The 19,134-nt window shown below is 34.9% G+C and overlaps 4 protein-coding genes across 5 annotated transcripts; 3 read left to right on the top strand and 1 right to left on the bottom strand.

Annotated features, from left to right (window-relative positions):
* The first annotated feature begins 620 nt into the window (after positions 1-620).
* On the top strand, positions 621-4,758 carry LOC108205687 (large ribosomal subunit protein uL16c-like). 2 transcript variants are annotated; one of them, XM_017375704.2, is made up of 4 exons: positions 621-786; positions 909-1,015; positions 1,670-2,145; positions 4,426-4,758. In XM_017375704.2, exons 1-3 carry the CDS (start codon positions 683-685, stop codon positions 2,095-2,097), a joined length of 639 nt encoding a protein of 212 aa, XP_017231193.1. In that variant the 5' UTR covers positions 621-682; the 3' UTR covers positions 2,098-2,145; positions 4,426-4,758. The 2 variants fall into 2 exon arrangements, with proteins under 2 accessions (XP_017231193.1, XP_063944507.1); XM_064088437.1 differs by having other exon boundaries at positions 622-786; positions 4,448-4,652.
* Positions 4,759-4,899: 141 nt separating this feature from the next.
* LOC108205686 (zinc finger protein ZAT1) lies at positions 4,900-6,823 on the top strand. Its single transcript, XM_017375703.2, has one exon. It carries the CDS (start codon positions 5,434-5,436, stop codon positions 6,712-6,714), a length of 1,281 nt encoding a protein of 426 aa, XP_017231192.1. The 5' UTR covers positions 4,900-5,433; the 3' UTR covers positions 6,715-6,823.
* Positions 6,824-9,696: 2,873 nt separating this feature from the next.
* LOC108207878 (zinc finger protein ZAT9) lies at positions 9,697-10,341 on the top strand. The gene has a single exon (XM_017378307.1). It carries the CDS (start codon positions 9,697-9,699, stop codon positions 10,339-10,341), a length of 645 nt encoding a protein of 214 aa, XP_017233796.1.
* Positions 10,342-11,947: 1,606 nt separating this feature from the next.
* LOC108209988 (asparagine--tRNA ligase, chloroplastic/mitochondrial) lies at positions 11,948-18,229 on the bottom strand. The gene is made up of 15 exons (XM_017381214.2): positions 17,704-18,229; positions 17,533-17,601; positions 16,896-17,006; positions 16,481-16,585; positions 15,937-16,074; positions 15,668-15,748; positions 14,854-14,931; positions 14,679-14,747; positions 14,494-14,568; positions 14,307-14,390; positions 14,081-14,167; positions 13,755-13,850; positions 13,585-13,659; positions 12,983-13,109; positions 11,948-12,288 (listed from the first exon to the last, which is right to left on the bottom strand). Exons 1-15 carry the CDS (start codon positions 18,118-18,120, stop codon positions 12,173-12,175), a joined length of 1,728 nt encoding a protein of 575 aa, XP_017236703.1. The 5' UTR covers positions 18,121-18,229; the 3' UTR covers positions 11,948-12,172.
* Between the last annotated feature and the right edge of the window lie 905 nt (positions 18,230-19,134).

Below are 19,134 nucleotides of genomic sequence, written 5' to 3'. Positions count from 1 at the left end.
TATTATTGAAAAATTCATCATTTTAAATATATTAAAAATAAAAAATTTATGATACAATTTATTTATATTATTGAATCTAGTAAAAAAAATATGATACAAATCATTTATAATGTTGAAAAGTATATATAAAAAATAAAAAACCTTCATGGTATTTTTATTTTTATTTTTGAAAAATAACATAGCTTCACACAAGTTTAATATCATTTGTACATAATTAAATCCTAAAGATTACTGTATATTTATATTTATCCGAGCAGATATTTTAATTTAACTCATTATAAAGATTATATTTATATTTATCCGGGCAGATATTTTAATTTAACTAATTATATTTTTGGTCACAGACTTTTTACATTTTTTCAATAAATAATATTTCTTTAGTTTAAGAGTTGACATACTATATGTTCCTAATAAATTAGTAACCTCAAAAATTTGATCCCCGGTGAACTCAAACATGAATACGTTCAAATTCTTATTATTATTTTAATGACTATTAATAATAAATTATTATTATTTTGGAGGGAGTTTGGATTAAATATTCGAAGTCATTTAAATATGATTAAGATCGGGTCGGGTTAAATTTGTGATCCAGTCACCCGGACCCAAAACCCCTGTATACGAGCCTCGGCTAGAGGAAGATCCCCTTCTAAACCCTTGCAAGCATTTTGCTGCAACATAAACAATGGCGTCAATATTCACCAAATTGATGAATCTAACTTCTCTTCCTTCTCTTAATTATGCTATTAGATGCAACTCCACTTCTCTGCTTAGTCAATTCCCACCCAGGTCTCTCTCTCTCCCTCCCCCCCCCTCTCCCCCTCCCTCTCCCTCTATATTGTCCGTAGTTATATACACTCTTATTATTGTGTTGCTGTTAATTTGATGAAAAATGTGGGTAATGATGATAGGTCTCCACCGGGTCTTGGATCGTTGCAATCGATGATGCCGCAGTTGAGTGCCGCCAGGATGTCGGCATGTATGAGCACTGCCTCAAAGGGGGGGAAAGCTTCTTCAGGTCTAATACTACTTTATATTATATTTTATATCGAGCTTCTTCATGGGTCCGTATTAAGTTTAAGCTTGTGTATTATAGAAATTATTGTTATTTAGGAAGGGCTAATGTAATAGAATTTTGTAAAACTGGTAGATACAAGTAGAATTCAGATACTAATGAGTGTATGCAAACGATCAACACTTTTGTTATACTTGTAAGATGCAAAAATGATGCAAAAATGTTTTTGTTCTAGTTGTTTTTACCGTGGTGAGACTCACATCTACTTCATTCCTGGTATGAGACAATAATAAGGGCTTGTGATGAACCTGAATTTAATGTGAACTTAGTTACATTTTTGTGTTTTGCCTATATAATACATTGAACACGTGGTTCTTATTTATGTTTTAACAAGTATTGGATGTTAGTAGTTTTTTGTGCATAGCTGACCCATACAAAATATAGATGGTCTAGAAAGGGGAGTAGGCTTTTGTTAGAACATAAGGGTTTAAAATGAGATGGACTTGAGTACGCTGAAACAAGATATATAACCTCAGCAAATGGTCCCCTTCAAGTTCTCTGAACTCTACAGGTGGTGTAGCAGCCAAGATCAATGCATTCAGTGATCTATATTTTTAGCTTTTTGTCATTTTGTTATAGGATAGTTCTTGTTTGTAGGTGCTCGGTCAGGAAGGACCCGTGCAGCTCCACTACGCTCCAAGTTTGCCAAACAATTTAAAGGAACAATGACGGGAATAGCTCATCAAGGCAATCATATTGCTTTCGGTACCTATGCTCTTCAGGCCCTCGATCATTCTTGGATCACGTCCAGACAAATTGAAGCAGGTCGAAAAGTATTGGTACAGAATGCTCGTCGCACTGGGAAAATATGGGTACGTATATTTCCATCCAAGCCGGTCACGATAAGACCCACAGAAACACGTATGGGTCGTGGGAAAGGAGCCGTTGCATTTTGGGTTGCTGTTGTTCAACCAGGTCGAATAATTTATGAAATAAGTGGAGTAACAGAACAAATGGCCAAAGAGGCAATTACAATAGCATCTTCAAAAATGCCTGTACGAACTAAATTCATTAGTTTGAAATAGAAGGAATCAGAGAGAAAAGGTCCAGGGAAATAAAAACAATCATCACAGGTGCTGGTTTCTTTCATTTGACCATCTATATATATTGTTTCCTTCCTCTTTGCTTTACATTGAAATTAAAGATCATAAGAATTGACATGATTTAAATTTCCTAGGAAATGTCCAGGAGCTTGAGCTTTCTAGGAATTAGCAACTTTTTTAAGTTGTTTGGTTGACATTTTTATAGGAAGTGAATATTCCCCCATAATGTAGGAAGTTTCTTACCCACGATCCTCTTGGTGATTTGCACTTTCCACATCACAACCAAACATGTTTATGAACTTCCCAGGAACTTTATGTAGAAGACAACCCTTGATCCTATTCTGATTTGATTCAAATTTTTATACTATAAATTTTGAACCATAGATTAATTATATCTTTGATGCGCATAAAAACACTAGTGAAGTGTACCAATCAGATTTCTGATAGGAATTTTGTTACCTTGCGCCTAATTTTTCTTAAGCATGAGTAATACTATAATGTTGTGTTTGGTTGGGGAGAATGGAACGGAATGAGTAAACATAAAAGCAATTATTAGAAATATGAGGGAAGTTTGGAAAGAAAACGAGTGAGTGCGGAATTGTTTTGATGAGATTTGAGCAAAATGGGTAGATGAGAGAATGAAGAATTCCTTCCCAAAATTGGGGGTGTGACTTTTAGTATAAGGTGTAAGGAATGGAATGAGGGAAGGAATGGAATTTTAGAACAATTGTTCAAAACATATTTCAAATTTTGTTCCATTCTTCTGAATTCATTCACCTCAACCAAATACAACATAAAAGATTTTTGCATGAGCTGCCAATAAGTGATAAGCTTATAATTAAAAGTTCAATCCTTTGTAGCAGTCTAAGTTTAGAAATATATAAAAAATTATTTGAAATTTATAGAAGCTTACAAGCACAGCCTTAATATGACGATTTCAGTATTCCTTAGAATTTTGGGGAGGACTTCATTGGAATTCGTATTTGACTGTATCTTTACCTGAATTGCAATTTTACAGTGTGTTTATAGATACCCAAGGCTTTTTGCATATTACTTTTAAAAACTAAAAAGTATTAGTCTACTAATGCTTTGGAACCACGAAATCTTGATCAACTAAATAAATATGAGCAAGGTATATTTGAAGTTTATCATCCTTTATAGTAAACGTGAGAGCAATCTGTGCTGCCAGCCTGCAGTGTCTGTTTAGGGGAATCTAATGATTTAATGCCAGTGTAGCGAACAATGTAATATGTATCACAGTCCCTTCAAAATATCTTATCACTTGTGAATGTTCCTTCCAATAAGCAAATTAAAGCATATATCATATATCATTTGTTTGTGTTCTATGAACTCATGAAATTATAAACCCAAGCTGTTTAGACAGTACATTGGTTGAAGAGAACTTTAGTCCTCGTGCTTATGTTTGAACTCTCAGAATACTGTCTCATTCAAGACTTCTTGTTTCCTGAGATGAAATCAATAAAACGTGATACGTGTGAATTTTATAGATTAGGTAGGGGTGGCAATCGTTTCGTTTCGTATACTTTCGTTTCGTGTATTTTCGTGTTTCGTGTACTCGAAGGTGAAACCCGTATCCGCCCGTTATTAATTTCGTGTACCTAATTTGAAACCCGTATCCGTTTCGAATCGTTTCGTGTATATTTCGTGTACTTTTTGTGTATATTATCTATAAAAATATTAATATATTTTTTAATGAAAAAATGGATTTAATATATATTTTCCTTTATAAATTTATTAAATGTGAATGATATATATTATACTTGTATACAATTCTTTATAAATTTGTTAATGTATCTACAATATATATCCACACATACATATAACTATATACTTTATACTCAATTATATATTTAATATATCATTACATATATATAATAAATATATTCTACAAATATTTCGTGTACTTTCGTGTATTTCGTGTACCCCAAATGAAAACCCATATCCGACACGAAATCTACCGTGTAATTTCGTGTTCGTGTACTTTCGTGTTTCGTGTATCGAAAATCAAAACCCGTATCCATTTTTTTCGTGTCGTTTCGTTTCGTGTTAGCGTGTTACGTGTCAAATTGCCAGGCCTAAGATTAGGGCATCATTATATATATTTAGAAGAACTTAATTGTGTAGAATTTATGTTTGATTTAGAACAGTCACTAGATATACTGCTAAATAGACATATTTAGCCATCCTGTTACCTTTTGAACTAGGGAGCCTGTTTTGATCTTTCACAATTGGGACTGAGATGTTCTTTTAGTAGTTTCTGATGCATGACTTTTTCTGTTTGTTGATTAGAGCTGGGTCTTTCTGTTCCAAGGTGAATGTACGCGCAGACAATTCCAGGGACCTCAATTGAAGACTAAGAGAGGCAATTTTTTATTTGTGACCTTGACAATGAGCTAAGTACTTAAATTAATGACAAACAGCTTCAGTGCCTTCTGCGAATGTAATAACTTTACTGTAAAAGTGTTTCCTTGTTTTCATATTTTCATAGTCTTTATTGCTTCACACCCTTGTGGAAATTTCTTTGATTGTTGCTCTATGTATCATCCACCAAGGAAAACATAATATATTTATATTTATCTTCCAGATACAGGTTGACGAGTATAAATTTCTCTATTAAATGAACTCAATATCTCTATTATTCTTATATTTGTCAATACTTTAAATAGAAGTTTGGTCTCTCATTCTTGTCTGTACCTTGACCACGACAAACTCCAGTTCATGTATATCGATTTCCAGGTGCTTATATATGTATTTTCATTTTTAGTTGCAATGTCTAGGTTTGGACTTTGTACCTTTTTAAAGAAGGTGCGTGTGTTTAATTATAGGAAAAATATAATAAAACGGAATTTATGCTTGTATATGTATTAATAAACAGAATTTATGCTTGTATATGTATTCTTACGGACGTTTACATTTTTCTTGAGACCATTAGCATTTAGCATCACTAGTTTTTATTTTATTTTTTTAATTTTTGCTGAGTTTAGCACCACTAATTTTCAGAAATGGTCTCTTGACCATCAATAATATTGTGTTATACCAAGTCATATTCTCACTCTTCTTCCTCTACTCCACAACTAACCTCAAAACTAGGACTTCCCATTAATCCGGACCTTTGTACAAGTATAATCATATGTGTTAGGTATATATATGTAGCCTTCAAATGCACTCTATTGTTCCTGGTGTCCATCTTACTATATTTTTCATCCACCTATTATATGCGTTTTATATGAGTTTAAAGGCTACACACACTCACAAGCTAGCTGGATCACTGTTTATCTATGGTGGTCCTGGTGGACGATGGGGACAACTGGCGACAACAAACAACCAGCTGCGATATTGCACTACTGTAGAATCTGCCACAGGGGGTTCAGTTGCGGTGGAGCTTTAGGGGGGCATATGCGAGCCCATAACATTGCGGAAGTGATCAACCGCATTCAAGAACAACAGCATCAGCAGCAGGAAGGATTGGTTAGTGGCGATAAGGCGGAAGGCAACAAGCATTCCTACTTTCTCCGGACCACCTCAAACCGGTTTTCCAATCTCCAGTCACCTGTCCGAGGTGAGTATTCTTGTAAACGTGCACGTTTAGACGATGACAGACTGCTGTCACCTATATCGTCGTCTGTCATGGAAGTTGAAGATGGAGGGGCAAGGAAGGGATACATTTGGAAGTTTGTTGGAGTGAAAGGTAACGAGAAGGGGTGTTTTTCGAGAGAAGAAGAAGATCTGGCCAATGTTCTGGTCACATTATCGAACAACTCTACAGATAGCAGTATCTGCAAGAACAAAACTAAAGAGGCGTGTATGGCGCCGTTAGCTAAAGGCCTTTTCCAATGTAAAGCTTGTAAGAAAGTGTTCAATTCCCATCAAGCACTGGGAGGACACAGAGCTAGTCACAAGAAAGTTAAGGGTTGTTATGCTGCAAAACTCGATGATCTAACCGATGATGAAATACAGGAAGACGACTACATTGGCCACGACGAGACCCCAATGTCTCAAGAGCCTCCTCCCGATCCTCCCTGCAATCCGACTTCCCAAAACACTTCCCACCATGATCACGACTCAACGAGGGCTGAGAAAGTGCACGAGTGCTCGATATGCCATCGGGTTTTTTCATCCGGGCAAGCTTTGGGAGGACACAAGAGGTTCCATTGGCTGCAAACCGATAGCACCTTCATAACACCTTTTCATGATCAATTTCAATTCCATTATTATGGCGCAGAAAACTCTCAGAAATCAACTACAAGCTGTAGCAAAGACTCAGAATTGCTTGATCTCAACCTCCCTCCAGATCAAACAGTTGATGAGAAATCTACACCAACTTATTTATCACCAGGAATGAACAGTATTATTAAATTAAATAGTGACGAGGAGAACAAAGGTTCCGAAAACTATAATAAAATCGAAAATTGTGGCAGAAATAATATAGGAGTAAATAAATTGCATGAATCTGATCATAATTATAACGGAGAAGAGGGAAGGCCGTGTAAGTTGGCAAAACACTGTAATGTGAGAGATTTGAAGCTGGAAGGAATGTCTTCTCCATGGTTGCAGGTCGGGATTGCTTCAAACAAGTAGTAATTCTTGCTAGTTGAGTTTGTCAAAAGGAAAGTGTTAGTAGTTTCATACTGATGTTCTCCTTCTAATCAGCAATTTCAATTATAAATTTTAACTTGGTTTCTGAACTTGTGGGTCAATTGTATATGCATCTATGCAGAACTTGATTTGATATATTTCTTGAAACAAAGGTGTATATGAAGTTCGTACATTTTTATCAAATACAATAATGTATTATATGATAATATATACTCCCTATGTCCCATTTAATTGTATACGTTTTTTTTCAACTGTTCGACACGCATTTCAATGCTCTTATAAAACATAGTTTTATAACCTATTTTTGAGATTTTCTTTTTCTAAATAAAAATATAACATCTAAACTTTAATTCAAAAAAAGAAAATTTTAAAAATAAATTACATAACTATATTTTACAGGAGCATTAAAGTCCGTGCCGCGTCTCCGTCCCCAATATATACTGGGGGGACGGAGGAAGTATTTATCTTCTTAAGACTTCAAAATAAGGAAAAAGAAAACAATTTAGAGGGCTCTCTATAATAAAAAGCAACCAGATAGGAAGCAATAATAATGTGTTGGAAAAAGTAAAGTTGAACTGGGGTGAAATGTTCAGTGACAGGAGAGCATAGGCAAACGAAGCATGGAAGAGGCATGTATGCACATGCGTTTAAATGCATGTATATCTATCTGTGATCGCTTATAATGCTTGTTTCATAGGCCTATGTCTTAAGTGTGCCACTCTACTTTTTGTAATGAATTAAGGAGCTGTGGTCACGTAACTTATATGAAATATACATATTTTTAGTATTAATACATGAATTTACACTTCATAATTTATATTATGTAACTATTAATTAATTATTTTCTTGTCACAACAAATACATTTGCTTAAATAAGTTTCCTAAATTAAATTACACCGGTAATTTTCTTTTCCAAATTCTGTCATGACTATGAATTGCATAGAGTTATACTCTTTAATAATCAGTCGGGAATAGTAAAAAGAGGGAGCAGTGTTATCCTCGATATTGATAAAATTTATAATTATATAATTAATTATATGATTAATCTTTGATCAATTCAATTAATTCTTATACGGTCTTCACTGATTAAGTTCAATACTAGTTTTTTATAATATTGATACAAGATACAAGCATAATCAACATTATAAATGTGAGGTCACAGAAAAATATAATTGATATAATTAATATTGTGAGTATGAGATCTAATATAGTTATTATTTACAAGATTAATTATAATAGGACATATATTTTGAAAAAAAAAATTCAAGCTCAAATATGTGTAAATCAATGGTGACTTGAGAGAGTGTTTCACTCCGCTGTTTTAAAAAAATAACAACTTATTTTGAATACAAATTTTATATTTATAAAATATTTTTTAATTGTTTCTTATTTAAAGATAAATATTTATTACCAAAGAAAAATAGAAAATACATAACATATATTATGTAAATAGCGTTTTAAAATTCTTCTATTTATTAAAAATCTCTGATTAATCTTTTAAAAAGTATTTTATTAATTAATCTCCAACTGAACTGAATTTTGGATTTGTCAAAAATCTCCCCAATTCTTTGTTTCTACAGATGCATGTTCAAGTGTACTTTGCCCCTTAATGGTAACCAGGCCTGGCGAGGCTAGGTACCAAACATACGGAGTAGATTTATAGACAAGACACATCGTATCGTATCTTCTCTCTCACTCACAATTGAATACAACTTGACTCATTTATTTAAGTACAATTTCTTAATCATCCCGAAAATAAATACTCCCTCCGTCCCCTGAGTAGTATATATTGGGGACGGGGACGCGGCACGGACTTTAATACTCCTGTAAAGTATAGTTGTGCAATTTATTTTTAAAATTTTCTTTTTCTAAATTAAAGTTTGGATATTATATTTTTATTCAGAAAAAGAAAATCTCAAAAATAAGTTACGGAACTATATTTTATAAGAGCATTGAAATGCGTGTCGAACAGTTGAAAAGAAACGTATACAATTAAATGGGACAGAGGGAGTATTAACTTAGATTTATTATTCAGAGCACAGTTTGATTAAATATTGCGGTTTCAAAATTTTGATGGTGAAACTATGATTGGTAAAATAGTAGATTGAATAAGCACAAGTTTATTGGCCAGACTCTTTACTATTGCCGTTTCTCTGAAATAAATGGATTAATAAATGCTTTTTATAACCACCTATGACCTAACTGTAGTTATACATAAAAAAAATTATAATTAAACCAGTTGTTAATATTTTATTTTTTTATTATTTTAAATCTGTAGTACCTTTTGGGCCCCGGTTAGTGTATAAATAAGGTAGTTTTGAGTTGTGTGCATCTTTTCGGTGGAGGAATGCTTGTTACCTACTTCTACTTCTGCTTCTAGTGAGAGAAACACACTAGAGAGAGAGAGTGGGAGAGAGAGGGAGAGAAAGAGAGAGAAGGGGAGAGAGAGGGAGAGAAACAGAGAGAAGGGGAGAGAGTGGGAGAGAAAGAGAGAGAAGGGGAGAGAGAGAGGGAGAGACTGAGAGAGAAGGGGAGAGAGAGGGAGAGAGAGATTGTAGTAATGGAGAGACAGCAGTAGAGATGTTCAAAAAATCCGAAATCTGAAATCCGATCTGATCCGATCTGGAAAAAAATCTGAAAAATCCGATCCGAAAAAAACCCGGTCTGGCCCGGCCCGGCCCGAGGGCCTAAAACAGGCCTAATATTTTCAAAAAAACCCGGATAAAATCCGGATTTTTGAAAAATCCGGGCTTTTTATAACTAAACCGGGCCTAGTATTTTTGGAAAAGCCCGGCCCGGCCCGGCCCGATTTTTAAAAAAGCCCGGCCCAATCTGGTTTGAAAAAAATCCGGATTTTTTTGGCCCGGTCTGGATCTGGCCCGAACAGATCTTTTGTGCATCTCTAGACAGCAGTGCAAGCTTTGTACTAGAAGTTTCAACAGTAGGAAAGCTCTGGGAGGTCACATGAGGTCTCATATGTTTCCTCTCCCACTTCCTCCAAAGCACCAACTCACTAACGAGTCACCCGAGTCACCACCTTCTCCCCAGCCCCAAAAAGACTTCATCTACGAGCTGAGAGAGAACCCCAAAAAGAGCATCAAGCTCGTCGATCCCCACTTTCTCGAACTCGGGTCGGGTCTACTTCCTCAAGACAGTGACACCGAGTCAGTGACCGAGTTGCTTGCAGACGAAGACGTTGCTGCATGTTTAATGACGCTGTCGAGAGACAAGTGGAGAGTCAAGGCACCGAGTCAGACTCGGAAGAGATCGTACAAGTGCGAGACATGCAATAAAGAATTCGGAACGTTTCAAGCACTGGGTGGACACGGAACGAGTCATAAAAAAGTCAAGAAGCGGCTAGACCACGATGAGTCAATGGAGGAGAAACCAAGAAAAAACAAAGAAAATGTGGGGAGAAAGTTGCATGAGTGTCCGGTTTGTTTTCGGGTCTTCGGGTCGGGTCAAGCACTTGGTGGGCACAAGAGGTCACACTTTTTAGGTTCTTCATCAACTAGTGTTTCAACTAGTTCATCTACTAGTCCTAAACAAACACATGAAGTTGGTTTTAGTTTCATCGATCTTAACTTGCCCCTTCCGATCGACCCGTGACCCGACGGATAGCAAGTTCGGACGGTCTATAAAATATTGATATTTTCGGGAAACAAGAATATAGGTACATTTATTTAGCTTAAAAGATATCGAAATTTGGTATTAGTATTCCAACCTTTTAATATACAAATGTCGATCATTTTGAATATTTATATAATTGGGAGTTTTTGGCAATTTGGGTCATTCAGTTGAGTGTTTCTTGTGTTGTTTGTTTGGTTTTCTTAGCTAGTTATAGACACTTCCTAACAACTTAGTATAATTGTGAAGCAATGAGTTGTAGAATTTGTGAAAAATTTTGTTTTCAGTAAGTTGCATGTTTGTAGCACATTGCTTGGAGTCTTTCTCAAGTAAATGTAGTAGTACTGGTGGAGCAGAGTAGCAGCATTTTAGACCTTTTGCAGTAGCTACAAGATGCTCTAGGCTCCCTTGTCCTTTATTTTCCGAAGTGACCAGAATCAACCCCATGATCAGACACTAAGTTTCCGAAATAAGTCATATTTATTGGTGTGATAGAACTCGACTAGACCGGTTTCGTTGTGTAACGATACCATTTTTAATCTCGGATAAAATGTTGGAGATTATTAGATTTTATCTCAACCCGGAGAATTTCTACCCGGAAGGGCCAGACAAGTCCTTGAAAGCTTGTAGACTAATATTCATGTGTTTGGGTAGGAGATTGTGATTTACTGGTATTCATTTCGTTTACTCAAAAGAGGGAAGCAAGTGGCAAGTCATGCAAAACTGTATCTTTCCCATTCATGATTGCTTTAGCTTTTGTGATTGTGGAGAGTTGAGGCCTTGAGGGGATTGGTAGAAGCAGCACTTGTTCTGTCTCGCTTTCCTAGTACTAGCAGGTTTCTCGTACTGTCTGGCTTACTAGTTTCCACTAAAGGTTCCTTATCCCTGCCATTTTATATGTGCTGCCATAGCTTTAGAGTTGTTTGCCAAGTACTCATTTTATCAAGAAAATTTTAGTTTCGGAAATATTATTTCCGGAACTCGTCTTTATTCATAGAGTTAGTGTTCTAAAAACTATTTATTTATTGATTTTTTTATTAATTAAAAAAAAATATTTTAGTGATTTTAGTTAAAAATTCCTGATAAATTCTGAATCGGCAAGTCAATTGATTTATTTGGATTCCGGATTTCGACGACCCTATCTAGAGCTTTTTTTAACATTTGATATTAAAATATATTATATGCCACAGATATAGCTCTTTAAGTAAAGGAAACTCGAAAAATAATATTTTGTCCTGTTCAAATTTGACCTGTTTACCGTTTCGAGTTTTAATCGTACTACTCAACTCGAATTACTAAACTCACAATCTTATCATGTAAAATTTTCAACTTAAAATTATCAAATTCGTAAGTCTTGGAATGCATATTTTATGCCGTGTGGAGTTCATGATCTTCGATATTTGGTTTTTCCCGGTTCGTATCACATGTATATGACATTATAAGCTTACGAAGATGATCAAATGCATCAAAAACTATCACCTAAAATTGACTAATCTAGAGTTGAATTATAGCTAATCTTCTGTTATCATGACATCTTCTGGAGTCTAGATTTTTCTAGATTAAATTTTTTATCCAATGTTGACAAATATTTGTCTGAACGTTTAAATCTTATTCAACATTCAGTAGCTAGCCACTTCAGATACATAAACGTGTTGACATTATCAAGACATTATCGTATCATTTGTAATCTTCATATCAGAAATTCCTTGTATTGAATCTGTGTTTCGAAGAATTTGAACTAGTATAACTAACAACAAATGCACTTGGACTAAGAGAATGGAGACATATATAAGGTACAAGAATGCATTACACATCAAAACTCAGCCGAGCCAGGTGTCCGAGGGAAAGGTATTGCATCTCTTATGTTCTCTATCCCAGTGGCAAATTGGACAAGCCTCTCAAACCCTAATCCAAAACCTGCATGCGGAACTGGAAGACAGACAATGTGAGAACCACCTTGCCCACTTATTATTATTTGCTGAGGATAGTATAAAAGTTTATATATAGGCTAGTGAACAAGGAGTTCTCGGATTCAGTTGTCTCCAGCTTCTTTTAAGTGGAACAAAGAAACAAAACACAGTATTTAGAAGTAAATATTAGGGCAAGGCTAGCCAAAGAAAACCAAAGCAAAAAATGTAAAATGAGAACTCAAATTCTCAGTATCAAGAATTAATTCTTCTAGCATCACGATTCTTGAAAATGCTCCTTAATATTAAATACAGTATAAGTATTAAGAAGCTAGAGTCTTGGGTAAATGTATTAGCTCTCGCATTCTGACACTGGTACAGTTTTATCTTGGACATGAAAACAATAATAATCTCTTGTTCCAAAATACTTGGAAAGCAAATCCGCTCTAGAGCATAAAAGTAAAATTTGGAAACATCCAGAACCATCACAGTGGTTGAAGTTAACTGATCAAATCTCCAAACCCAATAAAATTTTACTCAGCATAGCTTGTAATATGGATATGGTGAGAACATGGTTAACACATAATGTTCTCTAATTTGAGTTCACTAGTAAAGGCAAGCAAAAACATAGAACTAAAAGCAGGAGCAGAATCAGAAAAAGTGGAACAATTACCACACAGGCCAGGATAATGGAAAACAACAGGAAGATGCTTTACCTGAACCGTAACGCCGCAGGTCAAGGTACCACCAATAGCTTTCTTTATTAAGCTGCAAGTCATCTAGTCGATCCTCCAAAAGATCAAGACGTTCCTCTCTTTGGCTTCCACCAATAAGTTCACCAACCTAACAAACAAAAGGTGCACAAATAGACATACATAAACAGTTAAAGGGTGAAGCATTTGACAGATGTAAGCAGTACTAATATAACAAGTATGACATAGAAATAGAAAACATCTGGAGCATTTCCATTTGTTATTTGTTATCTGCAACTCTGAAAGTAACAAAAATATATGCAGCTGAAATCACAAGTTAACTTTGCCATATGTCAAGGATTTCACTATATTGTTTATTTCCTGTTCTGGCAAAATGAGGTTCTTCCGGAGCTACTGTAACAAGTCTATTAAGTGAGATTAGATGTGGTGCTCTGGAGCTCCAGGGGTGTTCCTTTGTATAGACTACGAAATGCATTTAATTTTAAGGGACTCTTTAATCTCATCATGTTTGCGGTGCCGCCTGATTCCTCTCAATTAAATTGCAGATATATAAAATACACTTGTCTTCAGAAAGCATTTAAAAGAAGTAAAAATGCGTATAGTACCCGAGGAACTAACAAATCCATAGCTGCTACAGTCTTTCCATCATCATTTTGCCTCATATAAAATGCCTTGATCTCCTGAGAATTTTGAAGACGAACTAAAGTCATCAGACCTCTGAACTACTTTTTATCTAGGCAAAAGAGGTGTGTGGATTGTTTCTTTAGGAACTTACCTTTGGATAATCTCTTATGATTACAGGACAACCATCAAATGCTTGCTCAGTGATATAACGTTCATGCTCACTTTGTAAATCACATCCCCATTTCACCTATAAATTAACTAAAATATGTTAAAGTAAAACATTTTCTATTCAACATTGCAATTTTTTAGCTAAAAGTGCTTGCACACAACAAAGAAATGTTGCTCTAATACTTATCCTATATATATTATTTAGAACTGTAACAATTCTTCACAGCATTTGAGGTTTGTTGAATAGTGTGGCGTATCATAGATTCATTCTTATTTTTTGAGTAAAATGCAAAAAAGTCAGACATATACCGGAAATTCAAACTTCTTTTTGGCTCGTAGAAGAAGTTCAACTGCATCTGTATAAGTTAATTGTACAAAGTCTTTCTCGACCACATCCTGTTCAACGATACATGTTTTAATAAGCAATATAAATACTGGAGGCATAAAAGAAAGAGTAGCCTAGTTTCCAAATCATAAAGAAAACTTTAATGGAACATAACGGAAGTGTTGAAAGATAGGTACGCTGAATTCATACACTCAGTCGACCGACAATTCCTTTCTCAATCCAAGTATTAAAAAAATCCATATCTTCCTTGCAATTTTCCAGCACAAATTTCACCTGACAGATAGTAAGGTTGGTACATGCAAAAGCTCGTCTAGTAAATGCAAAAATACAAACCATAACGAGTTGTTATTGATGAAGATGTGATAAAGAAACATACTACATACTGGAGATAGGCAGTTGCACAAGCCATGTCGTCATCTAAGTTGGCAAATGCAAGCTCTGGTTCAATCATCTTACATTACAGGGTAACTTGTTAGTTCTAAGCGATTTTCCTTATAATAAAAAGATTAATGTCTGCAAAAAGTATATAATTTTTTTTTATATCAAGCAAAGAATAGACACCCAAAATTCTGCCAAGTGCCTAGATGTATTTGAATTTTCTGCTCGAAATGTGGGGCCAAATGTATACACCTGTCAAAGTATATAAGAAGTTATAACTACATATAAAAAGGAACAAGTAGTGAAACTTGTCCTATAGCTATATATTTCTGAATTTGAAAAACAAATAGAGACATACATCTGAAAGGGCAGTAGCATATGTTTCGGCATTTAGTTGGCCTGAGACGGTTAAGAATGCTGGCTTCCCAAAGAAGTCCTGTAACATAAATAAGCAAATATTAATCATGCCCAAAGCAGTCGTGCAAGAAAACAGTTACCATTGTTTTAAATATATCAAGTGCTGCAGTAAATGACAACTAAAAAAGTATACATTTTCCTGGATGAGGTATAAAGTAATACTTTGGCAATTCAATTACTATAAATCTGGGTCCCTTAACATTTATGAAAATTCCTACCTAACTATGGCTAATGAGTAATGACTAATCCTAATGAGATTCTTCACAACGCTAAATATTGTTCCTTTATGTAAGGTCTACTGTTTTGAACAAAGCCCATAAATTAAGGAGTTTCGTGTCTGCAACTTTTTCAAACAAGAGCCTCAACTTAAGTGTCAACTACACATAATGCTCATAAGATCAAGAATCCAAACTTTATCACAATAAACAGTCCAGAGAACCCTCTAGTGTTTCTGCCTATTATCTTTAGTACCCATTTACTGCCTCACGCTATGTGCACTAATATTAAAAAGAATTGGTAGAAATGGCCAGGGATAGGGTTTGAGCAATAGAATTCGAATAAAACTTTCTTGTAAATGAAAAGTGAAAGATACAATGAAATATAAAATAAAAAAAGCCCGACTGACTTGCCAATGACAATAGAAGGTGGAAACCACCTTAGTTTCATAGTTATTGATATGAAAAATGCTTAATTAACAATGCAGGTACAGAAATATGAAAACTTCAGAACTTATTGCAGAATCTGCTTTTACTTACTTGTGACCAATCAATAAGACCATCTTTAGTTTTAGGAATGGCATCAGCTAAAGATTCATTAGCCTCTCTGGAGCTTGGAATCTGTTATAGTAAAATTATCTTAAGGAAGCAGTTATCAAGAAAAAATAATAGGAAAAGATGTGAAACAAGAATGCATGATCTTAATTGTATATAGATGCCCCTGCAAGTCAAATGTTGTAAAAATTATAAACAAACATTTTAAAAAGCATCAGCAATGTGCAGAGGAACATGTATATGAAGAAGCGTACCAAAGTAGTCACACAAAACTGCTCACCAGCTCCTTCACAATCTGAAGCAGTAATAATAGGACTTGAGATCCACACAAATCCATTTTCATTAAAAAACTTGTGTGTAGCATAAGCCAGAGCATTTCTCACACGTGCAACCTGATGCATGTCACAAGATTAAAAGTCATAACAAATAATATTGCAACTAATAATATCCATAGTTCCATACGAAACACTCTCGGGCCTCGACCTTCTGTTATGGTGAAAACAATTTTAGCTGAGAGACATAATTTAACACATTGATTTTTAACTTCACATGACCTCAAGAAGTTGACATGACCTGAACAGCTAATTAGAATTTAGGATAAATAAAATTTGCTCAACAATAAAAACTAATAGCCATGTTAGGTAATATCGTTCATTATATGCTGGCATAAGGTCTACATGAGCAAAGATGCATCATAATAATCTAGGACTGAACAAACTGTCAAATAACCTTTGGATTGATGACTAAATAAAACATATACACAGAAGATAGAGTGCTAAACAAAATACTGTACCATACCGCACCAAAGGTGTTTGTTCTTGGACGAAGATGAGATTTTGTTCTCAAAAATTCTCTGCTGACTCTTTTCTTCTGGATGGGGAATGAAGGATCACTTTTACCGACCTATGGAGAAAAAATATTAACATGATACAAGCATACAGTAATTACCAGAAGTTCAAATGAATAGACTATAGTTTAGGGGGAATCCCCATTCAGTATGCAGGTCCAACTTAAACAGCACTCTCTATTTCTTCCCTCTACAAGAACAGTATGATCTCTATATAGTGTAACAATACCTTGTTCAGACTTCACACAAATTTGAAGAAGGGGAAGGGCCAGTCCCCAGTTTGAAGAAGGGGAAGGGCCATTGGATTCGCAACAGATAGTTACTGTAAAAGCTGAACAGAAAAATGTATCATAGTTCAGAGTATACCGTTGTGAGCTTCTCGACCTTCAATTCTACTTTCTGCTTAGAGCCTTGACTGGCTACCAGAATCCCTTCTACACATACTGATGCACCTGTTGTCGTCAAGCCATTCTCTACCTACAATAATTGGCCTCATCATTACACAAGTGAGGGGAGGTCTATACATAGATCAATACTTGCTCAACACAATTTAGAGGTGCAAACAAATCGGGCTACTATGACTCATGCTCAACGTTGACCAATAATGTACTTGATTCTGCCTCCACAATGATCACGCACGCTCGAGCTTGTAACTAATTGAGTAAAGCTCGAATATAAAATGAAAAATTTACCCTTCTATACAGTATAAGAATATAAAATAAAGTTGTAATTTACATGCTTAATCTAGTTGAGCATATTGGATTTTATCTCAATTCGTCTTGAATTTTTTCATATGATTAATTCAAGATTTGGAGGACTAACATGTTCGATTTTTGGTTATTTGTCAAGCTAAGATCGAGGACACAATGTTCGACCCCACTTGACTAAATAACAATCCTACAAGTCAATCATATATTTTCCGCAGGCTTATAAATTATCACAGTATACTGAAATTTCCTTCATACATGCTACAAAAAATTGCACAATCCTTGTACATTTTCACCTGATCATAACCTTCAGCATCCGAGCCAACCACACATTGCATATTCGATAAGCATGATCCATCATTCACCTAACAACACGAGTTCACATTTCCATCAAAATCCCCAAATTTCATCATTGGAGTTCAAAACATTCAATATCAAAAATCAAAAATCAAAAAAAAAAAAAGTACCTCAATGAATGTAACACTACTCTGCACCCGAAGAGTCCGAACCCAACCCTTAACAACTAAATTCTGCCCTAACCTATCCAAACCCTCATCAACCCCTCCTTTAATATCCACAACTCTCAGCCTTTTTCGAAACTTCCCAACCTTCATATCACTCCCCAACACTTCATCTTTCTGCCTCTCCACCGCATTTTCCGGCGAAATTTTCGCGAAAATCACACTACTGAACTTCCGGCCTCCGGAAAAAGATGGGTTCACATAGTAGTGCGTGTAATTTTGCGGGGTTGGAATGATGGGTTTTAGGAGGGAGGGGAGAAGGGTTGTTGGGAGGGTTTTGCGGCGGAAGGAGAGGAATCTGGCTGTGGCGTAAAAGGGGTTTAGCCGGAGGGTGGTGGCCGGAGATAGAACGGCGGCGGCCATGAAATTGAAAGGCTTTGCTTACTACGGTGATGATTTGTAGGCCACTATGCTCTGGCGACTCATCTTGTGCTGTAATATATCCGGCAATATTTCTTTTTCTTAGAAAAATAATCCATCGAATTTGCAATTTTCTTGATATATACTCCCTCCGTCCCATTTTAACTGCTTTTAACTTTTTTACACGTATTTTAAGATGTTAAAAAAATCACATCTAAACATAATAATTTTTTATAAAATTTATATCAAATAAAAGTTTAGAACCTAAACTTTTATTTGATATAAGAATTGAATTATTTTATTAAGTGTAGATATTATTTTTTTACATCTCAATATACGTGCTAGAAAGTCAAACATCAGTTAAAATGGGACAGAGGGAGTATTATTTATTAACATCGAAGTTAATATATATTCCTCCTTTTTCTTTGTGTCTGTTGTAGTTTTCTTTTGATTTTTTTTCGAATAATGTTAGAAAATTGTGATGAAGAAGCTATATTTAATTTTAAAAATAAAAAACTAATGAGTAAATTGTAAATAACCTTTTATATATTAGTAAATATTTGATGAGTAAATTTTAGTTTATTTAGTCAAAATAACTTAATTTCTATAATTTTAATAAGATGCTATTAATTTCAAATTTTTATATTCTCAAATTCATAATTATCAAAAGTAATAATATAATTTACTCAAACTTGAAACTGTACGAAACATAAATAACAACTAGCGTAGAACGCTAGAAGCCCGTGCAAGGCACGGGCCCTGTTGCAGAACTAATACAGACCGATGCACAATCTCTCTCCTATCTCTGAATCTTTTCTAAATTTTCAGTCCCTCAAGGACAGAACTTAAACAATGTAACAATGTAAACAATGTGGTTGAACCTAAACATAACAGGTGTAATGACACACAAATTGCTTCTATTGTACAAAGAAGGCCAAGCATGTGAAGAGGAGCTATGGAAAATCATGAAAGTTGATATGTTTATGAAATAAATAGATTAAAAAAACAATATAGAAG

The sequence above is a fragment of the Daucus carota genome, chromosome 2, assembly GCF_001625215.2.
Source record: "Daucus carota subsp. sativus chromosome 2, DH1 v3.0, whole genome shotgun sequence".
Taxonomy (NCBI): Eukaryota; Viridiplantae; Streptophyta; class Magnoliopsida; order Apiales; family Apiaceae; genus Daucus; species Daucus carota.
Note: the sequence above shows the minus strand (reverse complement) of the source record. Positions and strands in the feature narration are given on the sequence as shown.

What these genes read in the sequence shown, in the direction of transcription:
- LOC108205687 (XM_017375704.2), top strand. Translation starts at nt 683, where the DNA reads ATGGCGTCAATATTCACCAAATTGATGAATCTAACTTCTCTTCCTTCT. An exon ending in CTTAGTCAATTCCCACCCAG is followed by an intron (nt 787 to 908) that starts GTCTCTCTCTCT and finishes TAATGATGATAG; the next exon opens with GTCTCCACCGGGTCTTGGAT. An exon ending in GGGGGGGAAAGCTTCTTCAG is followed by an intron (nt 1,016 to 1,669) that starts GTCTAATACTAC and finishes TCTTGTTTGTAG; the next exon opens with GTGCTCGGTCAGGAAGGACC.
- LOC108205686 (XM_017375703.2), top strand. Translation starts at nt 5,434, where the DNA reads ATGGGGACAACTGGCGACAACAAACAACCAGCTGCGATATTGCACTAC.
- LOC108207878 (XM_017378307.1), top strand. Translation starts at nt 9,697, where the DNA reads ATGAGGTCTCATATGTTTCCTCTCCCACTTCCTCCAAAGCACCAACTC.
- LOC108209988 (XM_017381214.2), bottom strand. Translation starts at nt 18,120, where the DNA reads ATGGCCGCCGCCGTTCTATCTCCGGCCACCACCCTCCGGCTAAACCCC. An exon ending in AAAAGAAGTTTGAATTTCCG is followed by an intron (nt 13,851 to 14,080) that starts GTATATGTCTGA and finishes GTTAATTTATAG; the next exon opens with GTGAAATGGGGATGTGATTT. An exon ending in TCATAAGAGATTATCCAAAG is followed by an intron (nt 13,660 to 13,754) that starts GTAAGTTCCTAA and finishes CAAAATTCTCAG; the next exon opens with GAGATCAAGGCATTTTATAT.